Genomic DNA, 25,986 nt, shown 5'->3' on the forward strand with positions numbered 1-25,986 from the left:
GAATGCGTCAACGAGACTACAACCCGACCATAGAGCAGATGGTATTCTAACGTTACATTAGCGTAATAGCAGATCTTTAATTCAAACAATTTTGTGATGATTTAGTGCTTGATAATTGTAAATCATTTGTCTACTGTTGATAACTGTTGACTATTAATGTTCTTTTGTTTTTGATGATGTTAGGCTGCTGTCGTACTTACTTAATACCAACACAAATATCTGCTTTTATTCATACGAGTCAATAGAACGAATAAATTATGACCCATTGCACAAGACTTTTGTCATGAGTTCAAAATTTTTATGTCATATCTTACGAAAGAATAAAAGACAATCTAAATATTTAGTTAATAACTATAAATAAATAACAGGACACGGGACAAGATTGACTTGATCAGCCTCCTGTTTTAAATAATTTACTCACCACTGGTATTTTGTCTTTATGGGTGGCAACAAACAAGATCCTCGGAATGCCTACATATACCACCTTACAATACGTTAGGATTGAGTTAACCCAATGTTGAAGGAATACTGAAATATAAAAACAACAAAAAAAATAAAATAAAAGTTTAATACAAATAGAAACTGATATGACATAATTGATAGTGATAAAAACCAAAGAAATACATTTTATTAGGGAGCAAATTGACAGACAATTCATTTTTGATGACGGAAATCCATTTGAAATAAAATACACCGACTGTCCGCTGCATAGCACATATTTCACCTTGGCAAGGTCCAGTGGCAGTTTCTTAAAAAAATAACCTTTTTGTTATAAACTAGAGGCTCTCAAGAGCCTGTATCGCTCACCTGATTCTACTTGGGTTTTTGAAATCATATGAAGAAATATAAAATTTGGCTAAAAGTGACAACACAACCTCATTGATAAGGAAAGGAACATGTTTAATTTCATTCAAAAGTCCCCCACTGGCGGCCATCTTGGATGGCCGATCGGCTACAAAGTAACAACACTTGGTCAGCACCTCATAAGGAATATTCATGCCATGTTTGGTTTTATTCCATTCAGTGGTTCTCTAAAAGAAGTCATTTGTATGCATTTCCCATAGGGTCCTATGTTAAACTAAGTCCCCTGCTGGCGGCCGTCTTGGATGATGGATCTGCTACAAAGTAACAACACTTGGTCAGCACCTCATAAGGATTATTCATGCAATGTTTAGTTTTATTCCATTCAGTGGTTCTCTAATAGAAGTCATTTGTATGCATTTCCAATAGGGTCCTATGTTAAACTAAGTCCCTGCTGGCGGCCATCTTGGATAATGGATCGGCTACAAAGTAACAACACTTGGTCAGCACCACATTAGGAACATTCATGCCATGTTTGATTTCATTCCATTCAGTGGTTCTCTAAAAGAAGTCATTTGTATGCATTTCCCATAGGGTCCTATGTTAAACTAAGTCCCCTGCTGGCGGCCATCTTGGATGATGGATGGGCTACAAAGAAACAACACATGGACAGCACGGCATAAGGAACATTCATGCAATGTTTGGTTTCATTCCATTCAGTTGTTCTCTAAAAGAAGTCATTTGTATGCATTTCCCATAGGGTCCTATGTTAAACTAAGTCCCCCGCTGGCGTCCATCTTGGATAATGGATCGGCTACAAAGTAACAACACTTGGTCAGCACCACATTAGGAACATTCATGCCATGTTTGATTTCATTTCATTCAGTGGTTCTCTAAAAGAAGTCATTTGTATGCATTTCCCATAGGGTCCTATGTTAAACTAAGTCCCCCGCTGGCGGCCATCTTGGATGATGGATTGGCTACAAAGTAACAACACATGGACAGCACGGCATAAGGAACATTCATGCAATGTTTGGTTTCATTCCATTTAGTGGTTCTCTAGAAGAAGTCATTTGTATGCATTTCCCATAGGGTCCTATGTTAAACTAAGTCCCCTGCTGGCGGCCATCTTGGATGATGAATCGGCTACAAAGTAACAACACTTGGTCAGCACCACATTAGGAACATTCATGCTATGTTTGGTTTCATTCCATTTAGTGGTTCTCTGGAAGAAGTCATTTGTATGCATTTCCCATAGGGTCCTATGTTAAACTAAGTCCCCCGCTGGCGGCCATCTTGGATGATGGATCGGCTACAAAGTATCAACACTTGGTCAGCACCCCATAAGGAACATTCATGCTATGTTTGGTTTTATTCCATTCAGTGGTTCTCTAAAAGAAGTCATTTGTATGCATTTCCCATAGGGTCCTATGTTAAACTAAGTCCCCCGCTGGCGGCCATCTTGGATGATGGATCGGCAACAAAGTAACAACACTTGGTCAGCACCTCATAAGGAACATTCATGCTATGTTTGGTTTCATTCCATTCAGTGGTTCTCTAGAGGAAGTTATTTGTATGCATTTCCCATAGGGTCCTATGTTAAACTAAGTCCCCCGCTGGCGGCCATCTTGGATTATGGATCGGCAACAAAGTAACAACACTTGGTCAGCACCTCATAAGGAACATTCATGCCATGTTTGGTTTCATTCAATTCAGTGGTTCTCTAAAAGAAGTCATTTGTATGCATTTCCCATAGGGTCCTATGTTAAACTAAGTCCCCTGCTGGCGGCCATCTTGGATGATGGATCGGCTACAAAGTAACAACACTTGGTCAGTACCTCATAAGGAACATTCATGCCATGTTTGGTTTCATTCCATTCAGTGGTTCTCTAAAAGAAGTCATTTGTATGCATTTCCCATAGGGTCCTATGTTAAACTAAGTCCCCCGCTGGCGGCCATCTTGGATGATGGATCGGCTACAAAGTAACAACACTTGGTCAGCACCTCATAAGGATTATTCATGCAATGTTTAGTTTTATTCCATTCAGTGGTTCTCTAAAAGAAGTCATTTGTATGCATTTCCAATAGGGTCCTATGTTAAACTAAGTCCCTGCTGGCGGCCATCTTGGATAATGGATCGGCTACAAAGTAACAACACTTGGTCAGCACCACATTAGGAACATTCATGCCATGTTTGATTTCATTCCATTCAGTGGTTCTCTAAAAGAAGTCATTTGTATGCATTTCCCATAGGGTCCTATGTTAAACTAAGTCCCCTGCTGGCGGCCATCTTGGATGATGGATGGGCTACAAAGAAACAACACATGGACAGCACGGCATAAGGAACATTCATGCAATGTTTGGTTTCATTCCATTCAGTTGTTCTCTAAAAGAAGTCATTTGTATGCATTTCCCATAGGGTCCTATGTTAAACTAAGTCCCCCGCTGGCGTCCATCTTGGATAATGGATCGGCTACAAAGTAACAACACTTGGTCAGCACCACATTAGGAACATTCATGCCATGTTTGATTTCATTCCATTCAGTGGTTCTCTAAAAGAAGTCATTTGTATGCATTTCCCATAGGGTCCTATGTTAAACTAAGTCCCCCGCTGGCGGCCATCTTGGATGATGGATTGGCTACAAAGTAACAACACATGGACAGCACGGCATAAGGAACATTCATGCAATGTTTGGTTTCATTCCATTTAGTGGTTCTCTAGAAGAAGTCATTTGTATGCATTTCCCATAGGGTCCTATGTTAAACTAAGTCCCCTGCTGGCGGCCATCTTGGATGATGAATCGGCTACAAAGTAACAACACTTGGTCAGCACCACATTAGGAACATTCATGCTATGTTTGGTTTCATTCCATTTAGTGGTTCTCTGGAAGAAGTCATTTGTATGCATTTCCCATAGGGTCCTACAGTCCCTGTAACGTAAAAGTTAACACTTTTTTCGTTCGGGAATCGTATGTACAGCGTTCGGTAATCGTTCGTATAGAGTTCGGTCATCGTTCGTACATCATTCGTATATCGTCCGTACAACGTTCGGTCAGCGTTCGTTCATCGTTCGTTCATCGTATGGTAAATGTCACCGTTGAGGGTTTTGTTATAACGTATGGTTCATGGTATCGTTAATCGTTTTATTTGTCGTATGGTTTATGGTATGGTTTAGCGTTTAGCGTTTAGCGTTTCGTTTATCGTATGGTATGTGCTATCGTTTAGCGTTTCATCAATCGTATGGTATATCGTTTTGTTAAGCGTCTGATATACACGTATGTTTTGGTTTTATTTGATAAAGTTATTTCAATTATTATAGTTTTGAGTTAAAATGATTTAATATAAAAAGATGCGGGATAAAAAAAAACAATTATTAGTTTGAATTGGATTAAATCTCTAACTAATATCATTATGGAATATATATAAAACGAATAGGAAACGTTTCTTCCATCACATTTTGACATGAATAACATGAGACCAAATACCGTGATATAAGTCAGACTCTCTATGTCTCTCTCTCTCTCTCCTCCGCCAAACATTTCTCTGATCCAAATATTTCCTTGACACAATAAATTATAAAGAATGTTCTATAAATGAGGCTTTATATGAAGTACATGTTTTATATTTAAATGTATTAAAAAAAAATACAACACATCCATGATATTTGTTCTCCTCAATGTCAGAGTCTGATATAAACCGAAAACTGTCAGAGATATATAAAAATTCGTTAAAGATATCTATGGAACCAGTGTCGTTTGTGATTCCTGCTGTTGGTGTTAAAACTGTTTTTTTTTACTGTAAAAAGTGCTTAAGTCCATGTATGAGTAAAATACAGAATTTAAAAATAACTCTACCTTTTTTATATTTCTTTATTTTAGAGGTAAGCTTCTGGCCAAGTTTCACTTATTCTGTCGCAAATCATTTACCTTAAATAACCAATCAATTGTATTCTAAAAGAAATTGATTTGTTCTTTGTACGCATACATGAAATATTTCTTACTGGACGTTATGTTTGCAATCGATGATAAAATACAAATCTACAGTATTTATATGAAAGAGACTAAATATTATATTTTTTTATTATTATTCTACACATATTGGAAGGATCGAAATAATCAGTTCTACAAATGGATGTTATTTAAAGACTTGAAATTTTACAATTATCACATGCATCTATGAAATTTTTTATCGACGCACCAAACTTTTCCCTTTCATCGTGCATAGCTCATTTTCCGATTCACTTAAGGTTTCTAACGATCTTCTTACTTGTTCATTACATTCTAAAATTAAAATCCTACACAAATTGCAAAAACTTTTATTCTCCGGCTAGACTGCGTAAAAGATGAATACTGTTTTGTTTGTGTACACACCATGTTTTGAAGGTCGATATCCAGTTTCGCTATAAAAGAATTATTTGAGCCACAACTTAATTAAGCCAATTCTTTTTTGCATCACTTTATTGTAAAAACTGCAGCATTTATTTGTGCCAATAAAACAATCATTTAATTGCGCAAATATTATAGACTTGTTTTCAAATGTTTGACTGTTCTTAGTGCACTGACGAGGTCCTTTCCAGTATTTACAGGTACAGATACCGCAAGGGCCTCCTTAGTGCACTTTTGACAAAATAGTGCACTAGGACCTGATGGAAAGATAAAATTGACACAAAAAACATGGCATACGGAAGGAGAAGTACATAATTTCAAATTTTAGTAATTTTAGTTATTTAACAGTTGATATCAGTATTTTAATGTTACATGTACGTGTAAATAGGTTAATCGTTTCGAGGTAAATATGACACAATTAATAAAATTGAGAATGGAAATGGGAATGTGTCAAGTTCCATTTATAGGCGCAATTCATATTATAAAAAAGAAGAGATGAGCGCGATTCAAACCTTTACAATATGACAAATTACACCTAACCGTTTTGACAAACCAGTAAATTCTTCGCCCGGTGATATACACTTGACAGTAATCTTCATTCAGTAACTTTACAATACCCAGCCATGTCATTTCCGTATATTGTGCATGTAGATAGCACGTGTGATACATGTATATACACCATAAATACCCATTCAAGTTATTTTTATTTTTAGAAGAACACCATATCGGGTACATAAAATTACAATTGAAAAAATGTATTAATAAGTTCAAATGTTGTTTTATTAAATGCACCTTGGTATGTATTTGTAAACTTATGTTAATTCGTTATTTCATGTATCTTTTTTTTTGTTGTTGCTTCAATTACTTTTTTTATCTTATTGAATTATTCGTAAATCGAAAAAACGCACAAATCTGAATAGAATCATATGGTATTGAATGATTTCTCTAATTCAAAACTAGTTATACATGTACATGTAGATGCCTCTTAAGTTTTATTTTTCTCGTTGGGTTGTTTGTTCATTAATGACGTTTACGCTATATTCTTTTGTTCGGTATTTGTGAAAAAAACGCTCATCTATCGATTTCACAAGAAATATAATACTCGTAAGTCATATAAAAAAGAAGATGTGGTATGATTGCCAATGAGACAACTATCCACAAAAGACCAAAATGACACAGACATTAACATTATGAACATTGAAGTTTAACTTGCTATCAATTTTTCGTATACGCACAAACATAAAATAAAATGAAACACTTTAAAGCGGTTCAAATTATGCAGTGCATTTTGAAAATATAGTTTTGAAAAACCGGTTATTTTTGTTTCATACTTTGTCTGTCCCTTTTCTTAAAAATTAGGACTAGTGTCACTGGTTAATATAGAACTAGTCAACCATGAATAGTCCCAAACAACAAATTTTTGATTGGTTTGTCACACTTGCTTATATTATCAATATTACGTATTGTTTTCGGCTGAGACTACTACATGTACATTGTATAACAGTTATAGTAGTCTCAGTTTTCGGCAATATTGAAACAATATCGTTAAGAATTTTAATTGCTTCAGTCATTTAATATATATATATATATATTTATTATTTCATGATTAATATTTTTAGATTGATAACATAATTGCATCATTTTTTTAAGCATTTATTTATTCATATGACATTTTTAATATTTATTTAACGTGCATAACGATTTGATAACTGTTTAAACACTTGACGCCGTATTAATATTATATATGAACATTTCGGAAAATTAAGGTGGATATTTAATCATCGGCTCTCATGAAGTTTTCTTGTAGGTTAAAAAAAGGGGGACAATGTACCTCTTAGTAGTAAAACTTTAAGATTGGTATTCTTTAAATTGTATAACTTTCTTATTCTGGCGTTCTCCTCAATTTTTAAATTATATTGAGAATCACGTTTTTATGCCAGATCTTTTATCATTTGTTAAATCAAAGACTTGTAGTACATGTATTTTATTTTCCGAGATAAATTATTCACAATGATAAAGAAATAAGGGATGATTTAGAAATTGGCATGTTGTATATACACCTATCTATAATTGGTGAACACTATATAATATAATTGCGATGTTCCGCTTCATTCTTAAACAATGACCTATTTAGAGCTAATATTATAGATGATCCTTCTTGCCATTGTGGGTCCGATATTGAGGATGTCTACCATTACTTCTTCGTTTGCCCAAAATACACATTATGTAGAAAAACCTTATTCCATAACCTTAACTGGCTATCTGAAAACTTTGTTTTAGATACAAAACTATTAATTTGCGGACACTTGGAACTTTCGAACGAACAAAATATTCAAATTTTCAAACATGTTCAAAATTTCATAAAAAGGTCAAACAGATTTCTTATGCCTTGATAGAGCGTTATTATTACTGACACTGAACGTCATCATTGCCATCAATTCACAAGTAATTGTCACAGAATTATACGACTGTTCAAACTTTCTTTTTCTCTTTTTACTTTCTATCCTCTTTGTTCACTAATGAAAGCTAGTATTATATTGTATAAATTGTTTGTTTTATATGCATGTCCATTATATTATACTATTATTGTAACTATATATTGTATTATGGAGAAGACTTCATAAGTATGATTTACTTGTGTCTAATCCATTTTGCTTTAATTCAGCAAATAAAATATGTTTAAACTAAACTATATAATGTTACCCACTAGCTGTCCTTATGTGTTTTTGTTGTTTGATTGCTGTCTCGTTGTCGTTAAACCCACAATGATCTCCTACAGTTTCAATATATATTTCCCTTGCTCAGAGGAAAGTGATAGAATAGGTTTGTATATACATTTTAGCGTTTCACTTTTCAATTTTTAACTCCCCAAAATTTTATTTTAAACTATTAATTTTGAAGACGTGTGTTATCTAAACGAAGTCTAAATGGTCACCAACTTACCAGTTTATTGTTTCCCTATTTGGCACACACCTAAATATAAATCTCATTGTAAATACAATTTAATTGGTCGCAGTAAGTTCTATTGATCACAAAACAAATCCACGTTTTTTTTAAAATATGATAATATTTATTATTTTTACTTTGAAACAAGGAAATAATACTTTAAATTACATTGTGCAAAATATGACGTAAATTCTTCCTGCGAATTAGAAACTCTTTTCTTCATAAAAATGTTTGAGATAGTTTACACTGGACATAAAACAACTTACAATCAATCAACTAAAATATATCTAAGGGATTATTATTAATTTATGCATGTACATATACAAAAAAAATGCTGTATACCATATACATATATTGTGGGTTAATTATTTTAAGCATAAAGTTCATAAATCGATCTCTGAAACAAATTATATATAATTATATAGAATAAAGTCAAAGTAGAGATTAAACTTATGCATGGCGGAAAAGAAACATATGAAAACGATAGATGCAATGGGCATGCAGGGCATGCAGCCTTGCAAATGATATTCTAAAAAATATATATATTTACTTTATTAAACTTAGGACTTTAATTTAAGTATTGTTGATGGGATGTTGAAGTTTCCAGAACATAGAAAATACACAAGAAAATTTATCAGTACACTACTCTATCAAAATATGTTTGGTGTCCATTTTACAATATATTTGTTTAAGAATTTAGTGTTTTCTTATTCCGTCTGACATCTGTGTCCATGGATCTTAACAAGAAATTGCGAAGACATTATGCTTATCTGTTTACCTTTAATTTAAAAAAATAATTTTTCAACAGAATATTTTATATATAAAATTATTTAATTTTTGTTTGTCTTTGCGAAAACAAAATGGCCCTAAAGCTAAATGTCATCGTCAGCATGTATAATGGAAGGCGATAAACACTTTAGAATATACACCGCCTGCTGGATCTTTTTACCTGGGCCCAGATCTTGTTACGTAACAAGTATGAATGTAAAATACTGGATATGGTATATTCAGTCGAATATACACGATATCTCTGGACTGGGTTATTTAAGGTATTTTGATCTCATAATGTAACATGTAAATTTATTTGTGCTTTATGTAAAAAAAAAATGCATTTGACCATTTTATTTTCAAAACTTCTTTAAAATGAGTTGACTTTCAGCATTTATTTATTTTCAAAACCGGGTACAAATCACTGATTTCCAATTTTAGACCAATCTCATTATTATCAGAAGTAGGAAAATATTTGAAAAAAAAATGTATTTAAAAACGTATTTAATCACTTAATTAGTTATATTTCAAATATACAAAATGCGTTTCTGTTTCAAGTTCATATTTGCCTTTTGAGAATACTAATGCCGGAGTTCCACAAGGCTCTGTATTAGGGTCCCTACTATTCCTTATTCATGTATATGACATAGCTGGTAATTTGATAAGTCTAACTCGATTGTGTGCTGATGAAAAATCCCTTTCTTATTCAAGTACTAGTCCTAACATATTAGCGAATGTCTTAAATAGCGATTTAGAACAAATTTTAGTATGGTCTAAGGATTGGTTTATTGTTTTTAATCGGAACAAGACTATTACTATGCTATTCTCTTGTAATATTTCTCCAGATGATAATAAAATAGAACTTCAAAATCAAGTAGTAGAATTGTCTCCTGTCATAAACATTTAAGTATTAATTTTGATTTCAATGGTAAAATCTATACAATATAGAAAACGTTTCAAAGTGTGAAAGCACAAGATTAAATTTCAAAAAAAAAAATTGAAATATGTATTGACTAGGAATTATCTTATTCACATAAACTTAACACTTATAAGACCAATTATGTAATATGCACGTGAGTTATGGGATGACTGTACTCAACAAGATTACAACAATCTGGAACATGTCGTTCAGTTGGAAGCAGGAAGATTAGTTACTAGGTTGCCTGTGTTCGCTAGTCCAGAAGTTATATATATTTTCAGTGGTACAGGCAGACATTTGCTAGTGGACAGAAGAAAATCCAAAAAACTGAATACGTTCTATTCTTCACATAAAGTGGGACTGCCTCTACGATTTAATGCCATTTTTTTCAGTTATAGATAGAATATCAGAAAATCCTTTTTTTTCATCTGCTACTATCGAATGAAAAAGCCTAAACTCTGACATACTAGTATGTACGTCCAGAAATATGAATATATTAATCTAACTTGACACAGACACAATTGCACGTCAATCTTTATTATTAAGGACAGTTGATTGGATAAAAGTGATGGATTGCCACGCCTATATTAAAACTGAGATCCTATGAACAGACTTCAGATAGCTCCCAGTATTCGAATTTGATAAACAAAAATATATTTATATCTTGCATTGTTTCAATATTAAAAGTATTGGGTAACGTAGTTGAATTTTAAATTAAATTTGGGAAGTCGTTGATACATGTATCCCCATTTGTTAGGTTATTCAACACGAAGAAATAAAAAAAAAATATCAGCTGGTTTTAAGAGTTGCAAATATTAACAAATTAAATTTATGAAACAGAATTATTTTTTTTATTTGTGTTCCTCAACAGTGCTTGCTAAATATTTTTTTTCCTCGAATCCCGAAAAGTGAAGAGGTTTTAATACGTGTAAATCCCGAATTCACACAAACGACGCACAGGCACTTGTCTCAATAAAAAAATCCTATATACCTTAATATCAATATATATAGGAAAACAAAATTTGAGACAAGTGCCTGTGAATCGACGTTCATAAATGGTCTGTTCAAGAGTTTAATTTCACTTTTCAAAATATTTCAGACACGTAAATAATATAGGTTATTCGTAAGATTTTTATATTAAAATTTTCGATAACATTTATTTATTTTTGTTCGCCGTACCATTCTTAATTATTTATGTTTAAAGTGACTTATATACCCAAAGGGTCGGGTGTTCTAATTATTGTTTTTATATCTCACTGTATAATACAATATTTTGTGGAAAAAAACACATGTCACTATAATAAATAATTTACCTACTTACTTACTTGCTTACATTTTACTTACTAGTGCTAGCTTCACAAAGAAAATATCCACTGACATGCATAATATCTAATGCCATGGGTCACACATGGACTGTCTTATTTCATAGGGATGCCCATATGACACATCAAAGATTAGATTGATTTAACCATTGTACTTTAGAATTGCAACAAATCTTAAATTCACTTGAATACATTAACCTGTTATCTTGTCAACTTTACAGCTAATTTCCCAATGCTTGTAGAGTAACACTTTGATAGGCTTGCTTGCTCTGTTTGTATAAACATGGATTCAAGCTTTGTAAATAACATTGACAACTTCAAACAATATAGAGGCATATTTTCATCTGTATATATTATATTTAAATTTGATTGGTTATCCCAATTACAATTGTAAAATATACAAACTAAGCAAGCAAGCTAACTAAAGTCTCGCTTTACATGCATTAGGAAATTAGCTGTAAAGCCAACAAACAGATAACCGCTATATCATGAGAAGAGACCACAATAAAATTTGAAAGTTAAACAAATCTTAGTTTTCACGGGAACGAATATTTCGTTAAAACGTAATTTAAGAAATAAGACGACAAGGTTGAAAATAGTTCTAGACGTCCGTCTTATAGCAAGAAAGTCTCCTCACTCAGCTTGTGGTTATGTGTTGGTGGTGGATAGAGTCACACCGACTTACAATTGACTATTTATCTGCGGTTACAATTAAAGCTCGTTGTCGAAATCAACACTAGGGAAATACCATTAAACTTTTACAGGGTAAGGGTGGGGGAGTTGTGGCCAGGATGAAATATGTTGTCAGACAAACTTGTTCGTGCATGTGACTTCATATTTGAAAAGGGATAAGAAATGTCTTAATTGATAAGTTCTGCATTATATTTAAAACATCCATTGAAAGAATATCGTATAATTATAAATAATTGTCCGCTGTTGGAAGTTTAGTTTAGCCATTTTTCGTGCTTGTCATAAGGCGATATTTCAGGGGTTTCGATTGTTAAACTCGTTAAATCAAATAACGAACATATTCATATGACCGTGTGCACATTTTTAGAATGAAGCGCTTTCGCGCTTCTTACAAAATGTACTTCGGTCAACGCTTTTACACCCCAATGAAGTTACAAAAAAAAAGCATTCAGTACTTAAAATAAATATGAAGAAGGATATCCTGTGTTATGCAAAGATGTGTATTTCGGCACAAGCGATGACCTATAGACCGTGTGTATCATATGTATATTTAGTGTGGGTTGCTCCGAATTAAGAAGGTATAAATACAGAAAAATAAAGAAAAAAAATACAAAATTAGATTAGAGTATAACGGGCAAAATAAAGAACAGAGGAACATGGTATAAGAAAATTCAAGAATAGAGGGACATGGTCTAGTTTTTTGTCGGACAATTGTTGATGATTGTTTAAAGTAAAGTGCATTTATAGGTAAAAATAATACACAATCGTTTGTACATTGGTAGGGAATTATGTTTGGAGTTGATGAGGCACATAATGAGTAATTGTTTTTGTTTGAAATTTCTCGAATATTTTTTTTTTTTCGTCTGATATTAAAATGAATAATCAAATCTATAATAAAAAAATAAATTGTTTAATTACGACATATAGATAAAACTTCTATTCAGTCGTTTTTAAAATACATGCTATAAAAGAGAATACATAAAAAATATTTAACAATCTTTTTGAACAAAAAGTCAACCTTAAGACCCCGAATATATTTTTGTAAGAACATTATATCAATTCCGACTTCAATCTAAAATAACTTGAATTGGTCATTTGGAAAAAAAGGGTGATACTTTAGGCTATTTTCAAAAAAATGTTGAGTGATCCGAATTTTACGCATATTATCGCCTATATAAAAAGATTTAACAGAACACAATTCATGTTTTATATTTAAAAAAAAAACCAACATATACGTTAAACGAAACTATGCTCGCCAAGAAACGATGTACGCTAAACGATACGATATACGCTAAACGAAACGATGTACGCTAAACGAAACGATGTACGCTAAACGAAACGATGTACGCTAAACGATACGGTATACGCTAAATGAAACGATTTACGCAAAACCATAAGATATACGATAAAAGGGCGCTTATGTTATCGTTTATGGAATGGTTTATGGTACATGGTTTCGTTCGTACATCGTTCGTTCAGCGTCCGTACAACGCTCGGTCAGCGTTTCGTTTGCATTCGTACACCGTTCGGTAAGCGTACGTACATCGTTCGGGCATCGTCCGTACATGGTTCGGGCATCGTTCGTATTGTTAACTTTTACGTTACACGGACTGTATGTTAAACTAAGTCCCCCGCTGGCGGCCATCTTGGATGATGGATCGGCTACAAAGTATCAACACTTGGTCAGCACCCCATAAGGAACATTCATGCTATGTTTGGTTTTATTCCATTCAGTGGTTCTCTAAAAGAAGTCATTTGTATGCATTTCCCATAGGGTCCTATGTTAAACTAAGTCCCCCGCTGGCGGCCATCTTGGATGATGGATCGGCAACAAAGTAACAACACTTGGTCAGCACCTCATAAGGAACATTCATGCTATGTTTGGTTTCATTCCATTCAGTGGTTCTCTAGAGGAAGTCATTTGTATGCATTTCCCATAGGGTGCTATGTTAAACTAAGTCCCCCGCTGGCGGCCATCTTGGATTATGGATCGGCAACAAAGTAACAACACTTGGTCAGCACCTCATAAGGAACATTCATGCCATGTTTGGTTTCATTCAATTCAGTGGTTCTCTAAAAGAAGTCATTTGTATGCATTTCCCATAGGGTCCTATGTTAAACTAAGTCCCCTGCTGGCGGCCATCTTGGATGATGGATCGGCTACAAAGTAACAACACTTGGTCAGTACCTCATAAGGAACATTCATGCCATGTTTGGTTTCATTCCATTCAGTGGTTCTCTAAAAGAAGTCATTTGTATGCATTTCCCATAGGGTCCTATGTTAAACTAAGTCCCCCGCTGGCGGCCATCTTGGATGATGGATCGGCTACAAAGTAACAACACTTGGTCAGCACCTCATAAGGAACATTCATGCCATGTTTGGTTCCATTCCATTCAGTGGTTCTCTAGAAGAAGTTCAAAATGTAAATTGTTAACGACGACGACGACGGACGACGGACGACGGACGCCAAGTGGTGAGAAAAGCTCACTTGGCCCTTCGGGCCAGGTGAGCTAAAAATTAGAAAACACAGACTTGAATGCAAATGTAAAGCTATTTTAGATATATTTAATATTTCAAAGGGGCATGAATGCTTAAAAATAAATAATTGGCACTGATTTTCGAAATTATCTACGATACAATACTAGTCTATTATTAATATAATTTTGTAATATTTATCATTTATTTAGTTTAAAGGTGGTACCCAACACTTTCACTAAAATTAATTTGACAAGTTTAATTTTCATAAAATTTTAACAAAGTATTTACTTTGATCCTCTGACAAAAATATAAAAATTTCAAAATATTTAAACCAATCGTTTTATCAGAAAAATTACACTGGTTGTATAGAAGTTTGACAAACACTAATTTTGATCATTGAGAAGCTTAACATTAATATTCCCTTAACAACACAACGTAATTAAAACATTTAGCAGAGTTATCTCCCTGTACTGTTAGGTACCACCTTAATGTTTTTTTTATCACTAGTATTGTTTTTGTACAGCCCTATTTATAATCAATGAATGATTTTTTTTCATGAAAATTCGAAATTCAAAGTTTCCCTTGAACAACATAAACATGATTAACACAGATAACAAAGCTACGGTTACTATTCAATGGGACAGTACACTTTGCAAAAATTTAAATCACAGGTAAATTCCAACTGATTATTGGGAAAGCTTTCATTGTCTTCACAATATTAAAGTAAGTATTGGCACAGTAACCTGGACGCCTTGTTTTTACTGATGATAAAGTAGATGTTTTTTTTAACATAATAAACAATAAATGATGTTCAATATATATGAGTCTTTGTATTGTAACTAACATACAGTACCTGCTGGGGTTGGTGTCATGTGCTGTCCTGGAAAACACAGAACATCTGGGACTACTTCATGTAATCCTTTGCTTCCGTCGAATACCACAAGAAACAAAGCTCTGAACGTCATGAAGGTTTGGTGTGTCGTATAGTAAACATACTGTCCACCAAAGTCCCAAAAAATCAGTCTTCCAACTTTCATCTTGTAGTTTCCACTTTTAAGGACTTTTTCCATTCTCTTTCTTATTTCTTCTTTTGTCATTTTTGATTTCATGTGTGTTTTTAACTCTGGTATTGTCTTGGACTCACTGTCAGATATTTGAGGTGACAAAGGTTTGGCTGCTAGGGGCTGTTGGGAGGGACCAGTGGTCATCACTTTACTATCACTTCTAACAGGGTTTGAATCTGGTAAATGTGGTTTCTTTGGTGTTTTTTCTTCTTTTCTTTCATCCTCTTCTACTGAAGTCATCAACACCTTATTGTAAACCACATCTAAAGCGTCATACGTTTCTGTAAAATAGTCTATATCACTTGAATAGATAATATTAAAAAAAAAAATATTTTGGTTTAATAATGTGCTGTTGTTATACTGATACCATCAAAAGACATGCTCAAGGCCAAAAGCATTGAATGATTTTTTAGCAAAACCCTAACATATGCCTCAACAGAATAAATAAGGTCCCTATATGTATATGTCGTACTGTCTTTTTAGCCAAGACAAAAACTACCATTTTGTCTGTTTTATTCCTGTGTTTTAACTTTGAGCAGGAAATTCAGGAATGAATTTGAAGCTAGAAGCCTCAAGTATGATTTAAGTTCAGTTTAAGAAGAAGAAATATTTAAAAAAAAATTACAAACAGAACAGCAGTAGATAAACAGACGATAAACTCAAAGTTTATAGCTAACAAGCATTCTGTGAGTATTGCATGGCAATACATAGTCCCCTACCAGTTTAAAATTCATTGTATTGTAACAAAATTCTAACTTGATCTATAACTTGTCATAATGTAAACTATTTAACAAATATCAAGTCAATAAGTCCAAGGACCATTTATTAATCTGCGCTCAAGCATTAGACTGGAAAACAAATTAAACTTGATCTGTAACTTGTCATGATAAAACTATATACCAATTAACAAATCAATACCTTCAAGCATGACGAACATTAAGGCTGAAAACTGATTATTTGAGTGAATTTTGTAAGTCAAAGGACCATAACTCTGCAAAAAATCTTCAGACCGGAACAAAATTCAAACTTGCTCTGTAACTTGTCATGATAAACCTATACACCAAACAGCCAGGAATGTACCCATGGGACACAGATGATGCCCCTGCTTGCATATACAGTACCATTTTCGCGAAAGCCATCCCAAACTCCATACACCGAGTTTTTTCCTGGTGTGACACCAGGAAACTCCGACATCACTCCCTAAATTCTCGGAGAAATTTGGGAGTATTCCCTCCGACTTCCGCGTAAATCCGTTACCTTTTGTTTATTGTATTAGCGACATCTCTCCCAGTCTGGAGTGACGCGGTGTCACACCAGGTAATTTATTGCCCTTATCCTTCTGATCTATGCCGGCACACGGCAGTCAAGGTATGCGAGATTTCTAATGTAATTAAACAATTGTATTTCCTGTCTATTGATTATCAGTTTATATCTGATTGCTTGAAACAAATGAAAGATTAAAATAAAAATAACAAGAATGTGTCCTCAGTACACGAATGCCCCACTCGCACTATCATTTTCTATGTTCAGTGGACCGTGAAATTGGGGTAAAATCTCTAATTTGGCATTAAAATTAGAAACATCATATCATAGGGAACAAGTGTACCAAGTTTGAAGTCGATTGGACTTCAACTTCATCGAAAACTACCTCGACCAAAAACTTTAACCTGAAGCGGGACAGACGGACGAACGAACGAACGGACGGACGAACGGACGGACGGACGCACAGACCAGAAAACATAATGCCCCTCTACTATCGTAGGTGGGGCATAAAAACGTTGTTGTTAATTCTTTTAATTACTCTGTACATTTAAATCACTATATTTGTTTTTGACTTCCGTTTTTTATCAGTAAATAAATATTTAATTTACTAAAAAAGATATAATTGTGTAACAATAAACGGAGACTAACGCTGAATAAATTAGGGTAGTTTAAAGAAAAGTGACACGTCTCAAAGTTTTTTATACAAGTAAATAAGAAAATATTATTCACTATCTGTTATGCTAATAAATCTACGCCATTTCCATTTTACGATTACAAAATAAAAGTTTTAAAAAGCAAAAGGTTGTTGTTAATGCTTTCAATTGCATTAAAGTTTAATAAAAAAAAAAATCTATACTTGATTATGACCTCGGTTTTTTTTTATCGGTAATTTATATAACTTACGAAAAGAGACATACTTATGTGAAAATAAACGGAAATTAACGCTGAAGGTATAAAATGTGAGAAAGAAAGAAAATTACGTTTCTTAAAACTTGTATAGGCAAGAAAAAAAGAAAATACTTTTCACCATTCCTTATGCTTAATAAGTCTACGGCATTTTCTCTTCACGATTTGTTAACATTACTTTAGGATAAATAATACATTTCAGCTACAACAGGAATATTTCTATAGCTGCATCAACTCGTCGTTGCATAATATTCATTTAATGAATGTAAACTTTTGTGTTGTATTTAGAACAGTGATCTTTAAATATTTTTAAAGCAATTAATTGCCGTGGGAAGACGATACGCATCTCAGTGATCAACAGTGCGTAGTTGAACTTGAACTTGACTTTGCTCACAATATTGAATGCTAAAAATAGTGACATCAATTTTGTCCACGAGATTTTTATTTGGCGGGAAATAGTATCATGTAACAGTAAACTCAGGTGACCTTTCTGAATAACCGTGGGAAAATTCAGTCAAGGTTTAAACTTGCTTTGTAATGATTGACATAAATTTGTGTGCCTTAAGATTGAGGCTCTTGAATGTACTTTTACAATTGATATTAACCGGATTCTAAATTGTATTCCTTTTCTGAATTAACCAACATCAGCCTTTTATTTTTACGTTTCTCAGTCAACAGAGGACATAAAACCGGACCGTTTTTTTATACGTCCATAGTCAACACTATATATTAATGGTAGATGAAAACAGGATGCATGTCGTTCAGTTCCTGATGGGTGTTGGTAGAGATCCTCTGTGAAAATTTGCCGATCGTAAAAATCCGATCCACATTTTTTTTTCACATATTTCTTTCTTGTAGAACACGATATAATTTCATTAAAATATTCTATTTTATAATTGTTGAAACTTCTTTTTATATTTCGCTGAGGACTTTTAACGAGCAGTAAAATACGGATTGCGCCAATCCAATTTTATTTAAAATCATTAAAGATCAATAACAGATCATAACGGATAAAAACACATGATTTCTGTTCTCCATATAATTAAATATTTAAAGGTTGTGATTATTGTGTTGTGTCTGGGCGGCGAATGTATCTCAGTATTTATGAATATAGGGCTGCCACATTGCATACAAAACTATTTGTCACTTTACAGTTTCTTTTTTAAATTCAAATATTTCTAGTCGGTAATCTACCGAGGTAGTGAAACATAATATTTTACATTTCAAAATAAATTGAAAGTAACAGAGTTCACTTGTTGATCCGATAAATTAACTCTTGGGTTTAATTTAGATTGGACATATTACCGTAAAAACATCATTTTGTTTTAAGCCAGTTGATATTAATTATTTAATATTAAACTATTAATGAACCGAATATTGCTCACTGAGTAGGTCATAAAAGGTTCTAGTTGTGGTAAAATCGTCTTTGTTGAAAAAACAAAAATTATGACCTGATCGGACTATAATGAAAATACAAAATAAGTGTTTTACTCGTATTTTTATACGTTTGTACGTTGTATGACATATGACAATGACATGGGCATATACATACAAGAATAATTATCTTATTTTAAATGAAAATAGTCACACTTTTATCTGCCAATGAAAGGACATTTAAATAACGTATTTTAAAGCACACAGGTGCAATCAAGATCGATTAAATGTACAAAGGTAATAAATCTGGCTAATCCGATGATGTTGTCACGCGTCATTAATTTTCAGTACATCCGATGGGCAATAAACCAATAAACAGCCACGCGGTGTTGGGAGAGAATCTTTGGAGGAAATTGGGAGTATAATCAGTGATTCGCGGTGTCACACCGCTACACTCGGAAATCGGTGATTAGAGTTCGCGATTACATACTCTCTGGGCGTACTGTAATGTTAGAAAGGGATATAACTCAAGAACTGTAAAAGTGACGCTACCCAAATTTGTACTTGATCTGAGTTTTATGGTAATAAGCATTGTGCATAAGTTTCATAACATTTGGAGGCAAACTAAAGTTTAACTGAGAACAGACACATATATTTCAGGAATTTCTCCAATTGTAAAAGGGGCACAACTCTAGAACGGTAAAAGTGACGTCACCAAAATTAAAACTTGATCTGTGTTTTGTGGTAATAAGCATTGTGTATATAAAGTTTCATAACATTTGGTTAAGGCCAGCTAAGTAAAAGAACAGAAATCAATTTTGGGATGTACCCACGTACAGACGGACAAGGGTAAAACTTAATGCCCCCTTCACAACGGCTGGGGCATAAAAAGTGTGGAAAACTGATTTGCCGGACTGACAGAAGGACAGACAGACGAACAGAGTGCAACCTGAAGTTCCCTTCGACTCTGTCGGTAGGGTACTTATAAAGAGCTATGCAATGAGTACATTATAGTATATCCTTTTGAACTTGCTGTAAGAATCAAATATTATATGCAAAAGTTTTTTTGTTTTTTGTCAGAAGTCAGTATAACGGCCCTGTAGAAAAAAAATGCACAACAATATCTTAAATCGGTTAAGGCATATAAAAATTGCCAATAATATGACCATTAACATGATACAAGGACAATATCTCTGAATATCAGACTAGAATTTTGTTTAAATCATAAGAGAAACTACATTCACCAATCCCAACAATAGTGTTATTGAGTTCGTATTACCGTTTAATTCGTTCAATAAGCCGCAGGTTTTTTCTACATGATCTATGTCTTTGTCTTTTCATGTTATAAAGATTACCTGATTCTGAACCTAATAGAGAAGTTGAAGATACCAAAGAGGAATTCAAATATAAATGAAAAGTTTTTATGTTGTAGATTTTCTTACCAGGATCAATATAAATCCAGCTTCTATTCTCAACATCAAGGCCACAGCGACCTTCTAGTAGGGAAATTCCATCGGTAGGATGTCTTCCTTCTGGGACGACATCACCAGCTAAGAGCTTGACAAGACTCGATTTTCCGACCGCGAACTGGCCTGTTACCATACAGCGCATGTCATAGGAAACATACGTCCCACTGCCAAGTAACCTGTTTAACATATTGGACTTTGTCTGTGTGTGGATTGGATCTGTAATTATAACTTTTTCTATAAAAATATCATTAAGTCTAAGTTTAATAAAGATTTGTTAACCAATTTAAAAGTTTGTTTTCAATATTTTTCATTAACAAATCATTAAAAGTGTATGTCAAACATGGATTGATTGTTGTTTGTGTAACGTCCAGTTATCTATAAGGTCACATGATCCCAAGTGTCTACGACTTACGGTTTCTGATTTAGAGTGGCCAACCGACTTTGTTTAATTTTCAAAGGGGAATAACCCAACCAAGGAGTCTTTGAATCTTTCCGGTTTAAATAAATCAAATTCACAGGGTGAGTTCTTGAACAAATTCCACTCATCGGTTTTGGTCTTCCTATGACAGTTAAGGCATTTATTTACTAACAAGATTTTTTGGTTTGGGTTTTGGGCAGATAACTCTGGACTGACAAAATTTTGAGACTCCCAGGGTGAGATCCAGATAGGTATTTGTGATAACATTATTAAGTATGAACCTGATTGTGATGTCTTACAGAGGGAAATTGTGTCAAAGTTTGGCAGCAGAATGTTAACAATAAGAAGAAATACAGTAAGGTATTTCCCTTTTGGAAAAGCATAGACCTTATCAATATTAACTTTTATAGTCAATTCTAATAATCAATGTTAATATATACTGGAATTATTCGGTGAAAATTCTTCAAACTATTGACGATTGACATGTATTAACCTGACTTTGTATATGCACAATTGAATACAAGAAGTGGATGGAACCAGGTTTCAAGTGTTTCAAGCCTCAAACTTGTATGACAGTAGTCACAATTGAATACAAGAAGTGGAGAGAACCAGGTGTCAACTGTGTCACGCCTCAAACTAATGACAGTAATCACAATTGAATACAAGAAATGGAGGGAACCAGGTGTCAAGTGTTTCAAGTCTCAAACTTGTATGACAGTAGTCATAATTGAATACAAGAAGTGGAGGGAACCAGGTGTCAAGTGTGTCAAGCCTCAAACTTGTATGACAGTAGTCACAATTGAATACAAGAAGTGGAGGGAACCAGGTGTTAAGTGTTTCAAGCCTCAAACTTGTATGACAGTAGTCACAATTGAATACAAGAAGTGGAGGGAACCAGGTGTCAACTGTGTCATGCCTAAAACTTGTATGACAGTAGTCATAATTGAATACAAGAAGTGGAGGGAACCAGGTGTAAAGTGTGTCAAGCCTCAAACTTGTATGACAGTAGTCATAATTGAATACAAGAAGAGGAGGAATCCAGGTGTCAAGTGTGTCAAGCCTCAAACTTGTATGACAGTAATCACAATTGAATACAAGAAGTGGAGGGAACTATAGTTTCTGTCACAAAGAACACTCAGATTAAACCTGATACTGTCACACAAATAAACACCATTGAAAGTAAATCATTTATTACATAACCGGAAACTCCGTCTATTGTATTTAAACTTTTGGAAAAGCATAGACCTTATCAATATTAACTTTTATAGTCAATTCTAATAATCAATGTTAATATATACGAGAATTATTCGGTGAAAATTCTTCAAACTATTGACAACTTACTTGTATTAACCTGACTTTGTATATGCAAAATTGAATACAAGAAGTGGATGGAACCAGGTGTCAAGTGTGTCAAGCCTCAAACTAACATGACAGTTATCACAATTGAATACAAGAAGTGGAGGGAACCAGTGTCAAGTGTATCAAGCCTCAAACTTATATGACAGTTATCACAATTGAATACAAAAAGAGGAGGGAACCAGGTGTCAAGTGTGTCAAGCCTCAAACTTATATGACAATAATCACAATTGAAAAGAAGAAGTAGAGGGAACCAGTTGTCAAGTGTGTCAAACCTCAAACTTGTATGGCAGTAATCACAATTTTACACAAGTGGAGGGAACCAGGTGTCAAGTGTGTCAAGCCTCAAACTTGTATGACAGTAATCACAATTTTACACAAGTGGAGGGAACCAGGTGTCAAGTGTGTCAAGCCTCAAACTTGTATGGCAGTAATCACAATTTAACACAAGTGGAGGGAACCAGGTGTCAAGTGTGTCAAGCCTCAAACTTGTATGACAGTAATCACAATTGAATACAAGAGGAGGGACCCAGGTGTCAAGTGTGTCAAAGCTCAAACTTATATGACAGTAATCACAATTGAATACAAGAAGTGGAGGGAACCAGGTGTCAAGTGTGTCAAGCCTCAAACTTGTATGGCAGTAATCACAATTTTACACAAGTGGAGGGAACCAGGTGTCAAGCCTCAAACTAATATGACAGTAATCACAATTGAATACAAGAAGTGGAGGGAACCAGGTGTCAAGTGTATCAAGCCTCAAACTTGTATGACAGTTATCACCATTGAATACAAAAAGAGGAGGGAACCAGGGGTCAAGTGTGTCAAGCCTCAAACTTATATGACAATAATGACAATTGAAAAGAAGAAGTGGAGGGAACCAGGTGTCAAGTGTGTCAAGCCTCAAACTTGTATGGTAGTAATCACAATTTTACACAAGTGGAGGGAACCAGGTGTCAAGTGTGTCAAGCCTCAAACTTGTATGACAGTAATCACAATTGAATACAAGAGGGACCCAGGTGTCAAGTGTGTCAAAGCTCAAACTTATATGACAGTAATCACAATTGAATACAAGAAGTGGAGGGAACCAGGTGTCAAGTGTGTCAAGCCTCAAACTTGTATGACAGTAATCACAATTGAATACAAGAGGAGGGACCCAGGTGTCAAGTGTGTCAAAGCTCAAACTTATATGACAGTAATCACAATTGAATACAAGAAGTTGAGGGAACCAGGTGTCAAGTGTGTCAAGCCTCAAACTTGTATTACAATAATCACAATTGAATAGAAGAAAAGGAGGGAACCAGGTGTCAAGTGTGTCAAGCCTCAAACTTGTATGGCAGTAATCACAATTTTACACAAGTGGAGGGAACCAGGTGTCAAGTGTGTCAAGCCTCAAACTTGTATGACAGTAATCGCAATTGAATACAAGAGGAGGGAACCAGGTGTCAAGTGTGTCAAGCCTCAAACTAATATGACAGTAATCACAATTGAATATCAGAAGTGGAGGGAACCAGTGTCAAGTGTATCAAGCCTCAAACTTGTATGACAGTTATCACAATTGAATACAAAAAGAGGAGGAAACCAGGTGTCAAGTGTGTCAAGCCTCAAACTTATATGACAATAATCACAATTGAAAAGAAGAAGTGGAGGGAACCAGGTGTCAAGTGTGTCAAGCCTCAAACTTGTATGACAGTAATCACAATTGAATACAAAAAGAGGAGGAAACCAGGGGTCAAGTGTGTCAAGCCTCAAACTTATATGACAATAATCACAATTGAAAAGAAGTGGAGGGAACCAGGTGTCAAGTGTGTCAAGCCTCAAACTTGTATGGCAGTAATCACAATTTTACACAAGTGGAGGGAACCAGGTGTCAAGTGTGTCAAGCCTCAAACTTGTATGACAGTAATCACAATTGAATACAAGAGGAGGGAACCAGGTGTCAAGTGTGTCAAGCCTCAAATTTGTATGTCAGTATTCACAATTTTACACAAGTGGAGGGAACCAGGTGTCAAGTGTGTCAAGCCTCAAACTTGTATTACAATAATCACAATTGAATAGAAGAAAAGGAGGGAACCAGGTGTCAAGTGTGTCAAGCCTCAAACTTGTATGGCAGTAATCACAATTTTACACAAGTGGAGGGAACCAGGTGTCAAGTGTGTCAAGCCTCAAACTTGTATGACAGTAATCGCAATTGAATACAAGAGGAGGGAACCAGGTGTCAAGTGTGTCAAGCCTCAAACTAATATGACAGTAATCACAATTGAATATCAGAAGTGGAGGGAACCAGTGTCAAGTGTATCAAGCCTCAAACTTGTATGACAGTTATCACAATTGAATACAAAAAGAGGAGGAAACCAGGTGTCAAGTGTGTCAAGCCTCAAACTTATATGACAATAATCACAATTGAAAAGAAGAAGTGGAGGGAACCAGGTGTCAAGTGTGTCAAGCCTCAAACTTGTATGGCAGTAATCACAATTTTACACAAGTGGAGGGAACCAGGTGTCAAGTGTGTCAAGCCTCAAACTTGTATGACAGTAATCACAATTTTACACAAGTGGAGGGAACCAGGTGTCAAGTGTGTCAAGCCTCAAACTTGTATGGCAGTAATCACAATTTTACACAAGTGGAGGGAACCAGGTGTCAAGTGTGTCAAGCCTCAAACTTGTATGACAGTAATCGCAATTGAATACAAGAGGAGGGACCCAGGTGTCAAGTGTGTCAAAGCTCAAACTTATATGACAGTAATCACAATTGAATACAAGAAGTGGAGGGAACCAGGTGTCAAGTGTGTCAAGCCTTAAACTTGTATGGCAGTAATCACAATTTTACACAAGTGGAGGGAACCAGGTGTCAAGTGTATCAAGCCTCAAACTAATATGACAGTAATCACAATTGAATACAAGAAGTGGAGGGAACCAGGTGTCAAGTGTATCAAGCCTCAAACTTGTATGACAGTTATCACAATTGAATACAAAAAGAGGAGGGAACCAGGGGTCAAGTGTGTCAAGCCTCAAACTTATATGACAATAATCATAATTGAAAAGAAGAAGTGGAGGGAACCAGGTGTCAAGTGTGTCAAGCCTCAAACTTGTATGGCAGTAATCACAATTTTACACAAGTGGAGGGAACCAGGTGTCAAGTGTGTCAAGCCTCAAACTTGTATGACAGTAATCACAATTGAATACAAGAGGAGGGACCCAGGTGTCAAGTGTGTCAAAGCTCAAACTTATATGACAGTAATCACAATTGAATACAAGAAGTGGAGGGAACCAGGTGTCAAGTGTGTCAAGCCTCAAACTTGTATGACAGTAATCACAATTGAATACAAAAAGAGGGAACCAGGGGTCAAGTGTGTCAAGCCTCAAACTTATATGACAATAATCACAATTGAAAAGAAGTGGAGGGAACCAGGTGTCAAGTGTGTCAAGCCTCAAACTTGTATGGCAGTAATCACAATTTTACACACATGGAAGGAACCAGGTGTCAAGTGTGTCAAGCCTCAAACTTGTATGACAGTAGTCACAATTGAATAAAAGAAGTGGAGGGAACCAGGTGTCAAGTGTGTCAAGCCTCAAACTAATATGACAGTAATCACAATTGAAAACAAGAAGCGGAGGGAACCAGGTGTCAAGTGTGTCAAGCCTCAAACTAATATGACAGTAATCACAATTGAATACAAGAAGTGGAGGGAACCAGGTGTCAAGTGTGTCAAGCCTCAAACTTGTATGACAGTAATCACAATTGAATACAAGAGGAGGGACCCAGGTGTCAAGTGTGTCAAAGCTCAAACTTATATGACAGTAATCACAATTGAATACAAGAAGTGGAG

The 25,986-nt window shown here is 34.7% G+C and overlaps 1 protein-coding gene across 1 annotated transcript in view; it reads right to left on the minus strand.

The window, feature by feature from the left end:
* Window positions 1-25,986, minus strand: part of LOC139498965 (uncharacterized) — a 105,587-nt gene that overhangs the window by 12,920 nt on the left and 66,681 nt on the right. Inside the window, exons 14-16 of the mRNA XM_071287556.1 lie at window positions 20,360-20,602; window positions 15,164-15,655; window positions 422-528 (exon numbers count right to left, since the gene is read on the minus strand). Of these exons, the coding sequence (XP_071143657.1) occupies window positions 422-528; window positions 15,164-15,655; window positions 20,360-20,602 (842 nt within the window). The remainder of the gene's footprint in view (window positions 1-421; window positions 529-15,163; window positions 15,656-20,359; window positions 20,603-25,986) is intronic.

This window comes from Mytilus edulis, chromosome 12 (assembly GCF_963676685.1).
Source record: "Mytilus edulis chromosome 12, xbMytEdul2.2, whole genome shotgun sequence".
Lineage (NCBI taxonomy): Eukaryota > Metazoa > Mollusca > Bivalvia > Mytilida > Mytilidae > Mytilus > Mytilus edulis.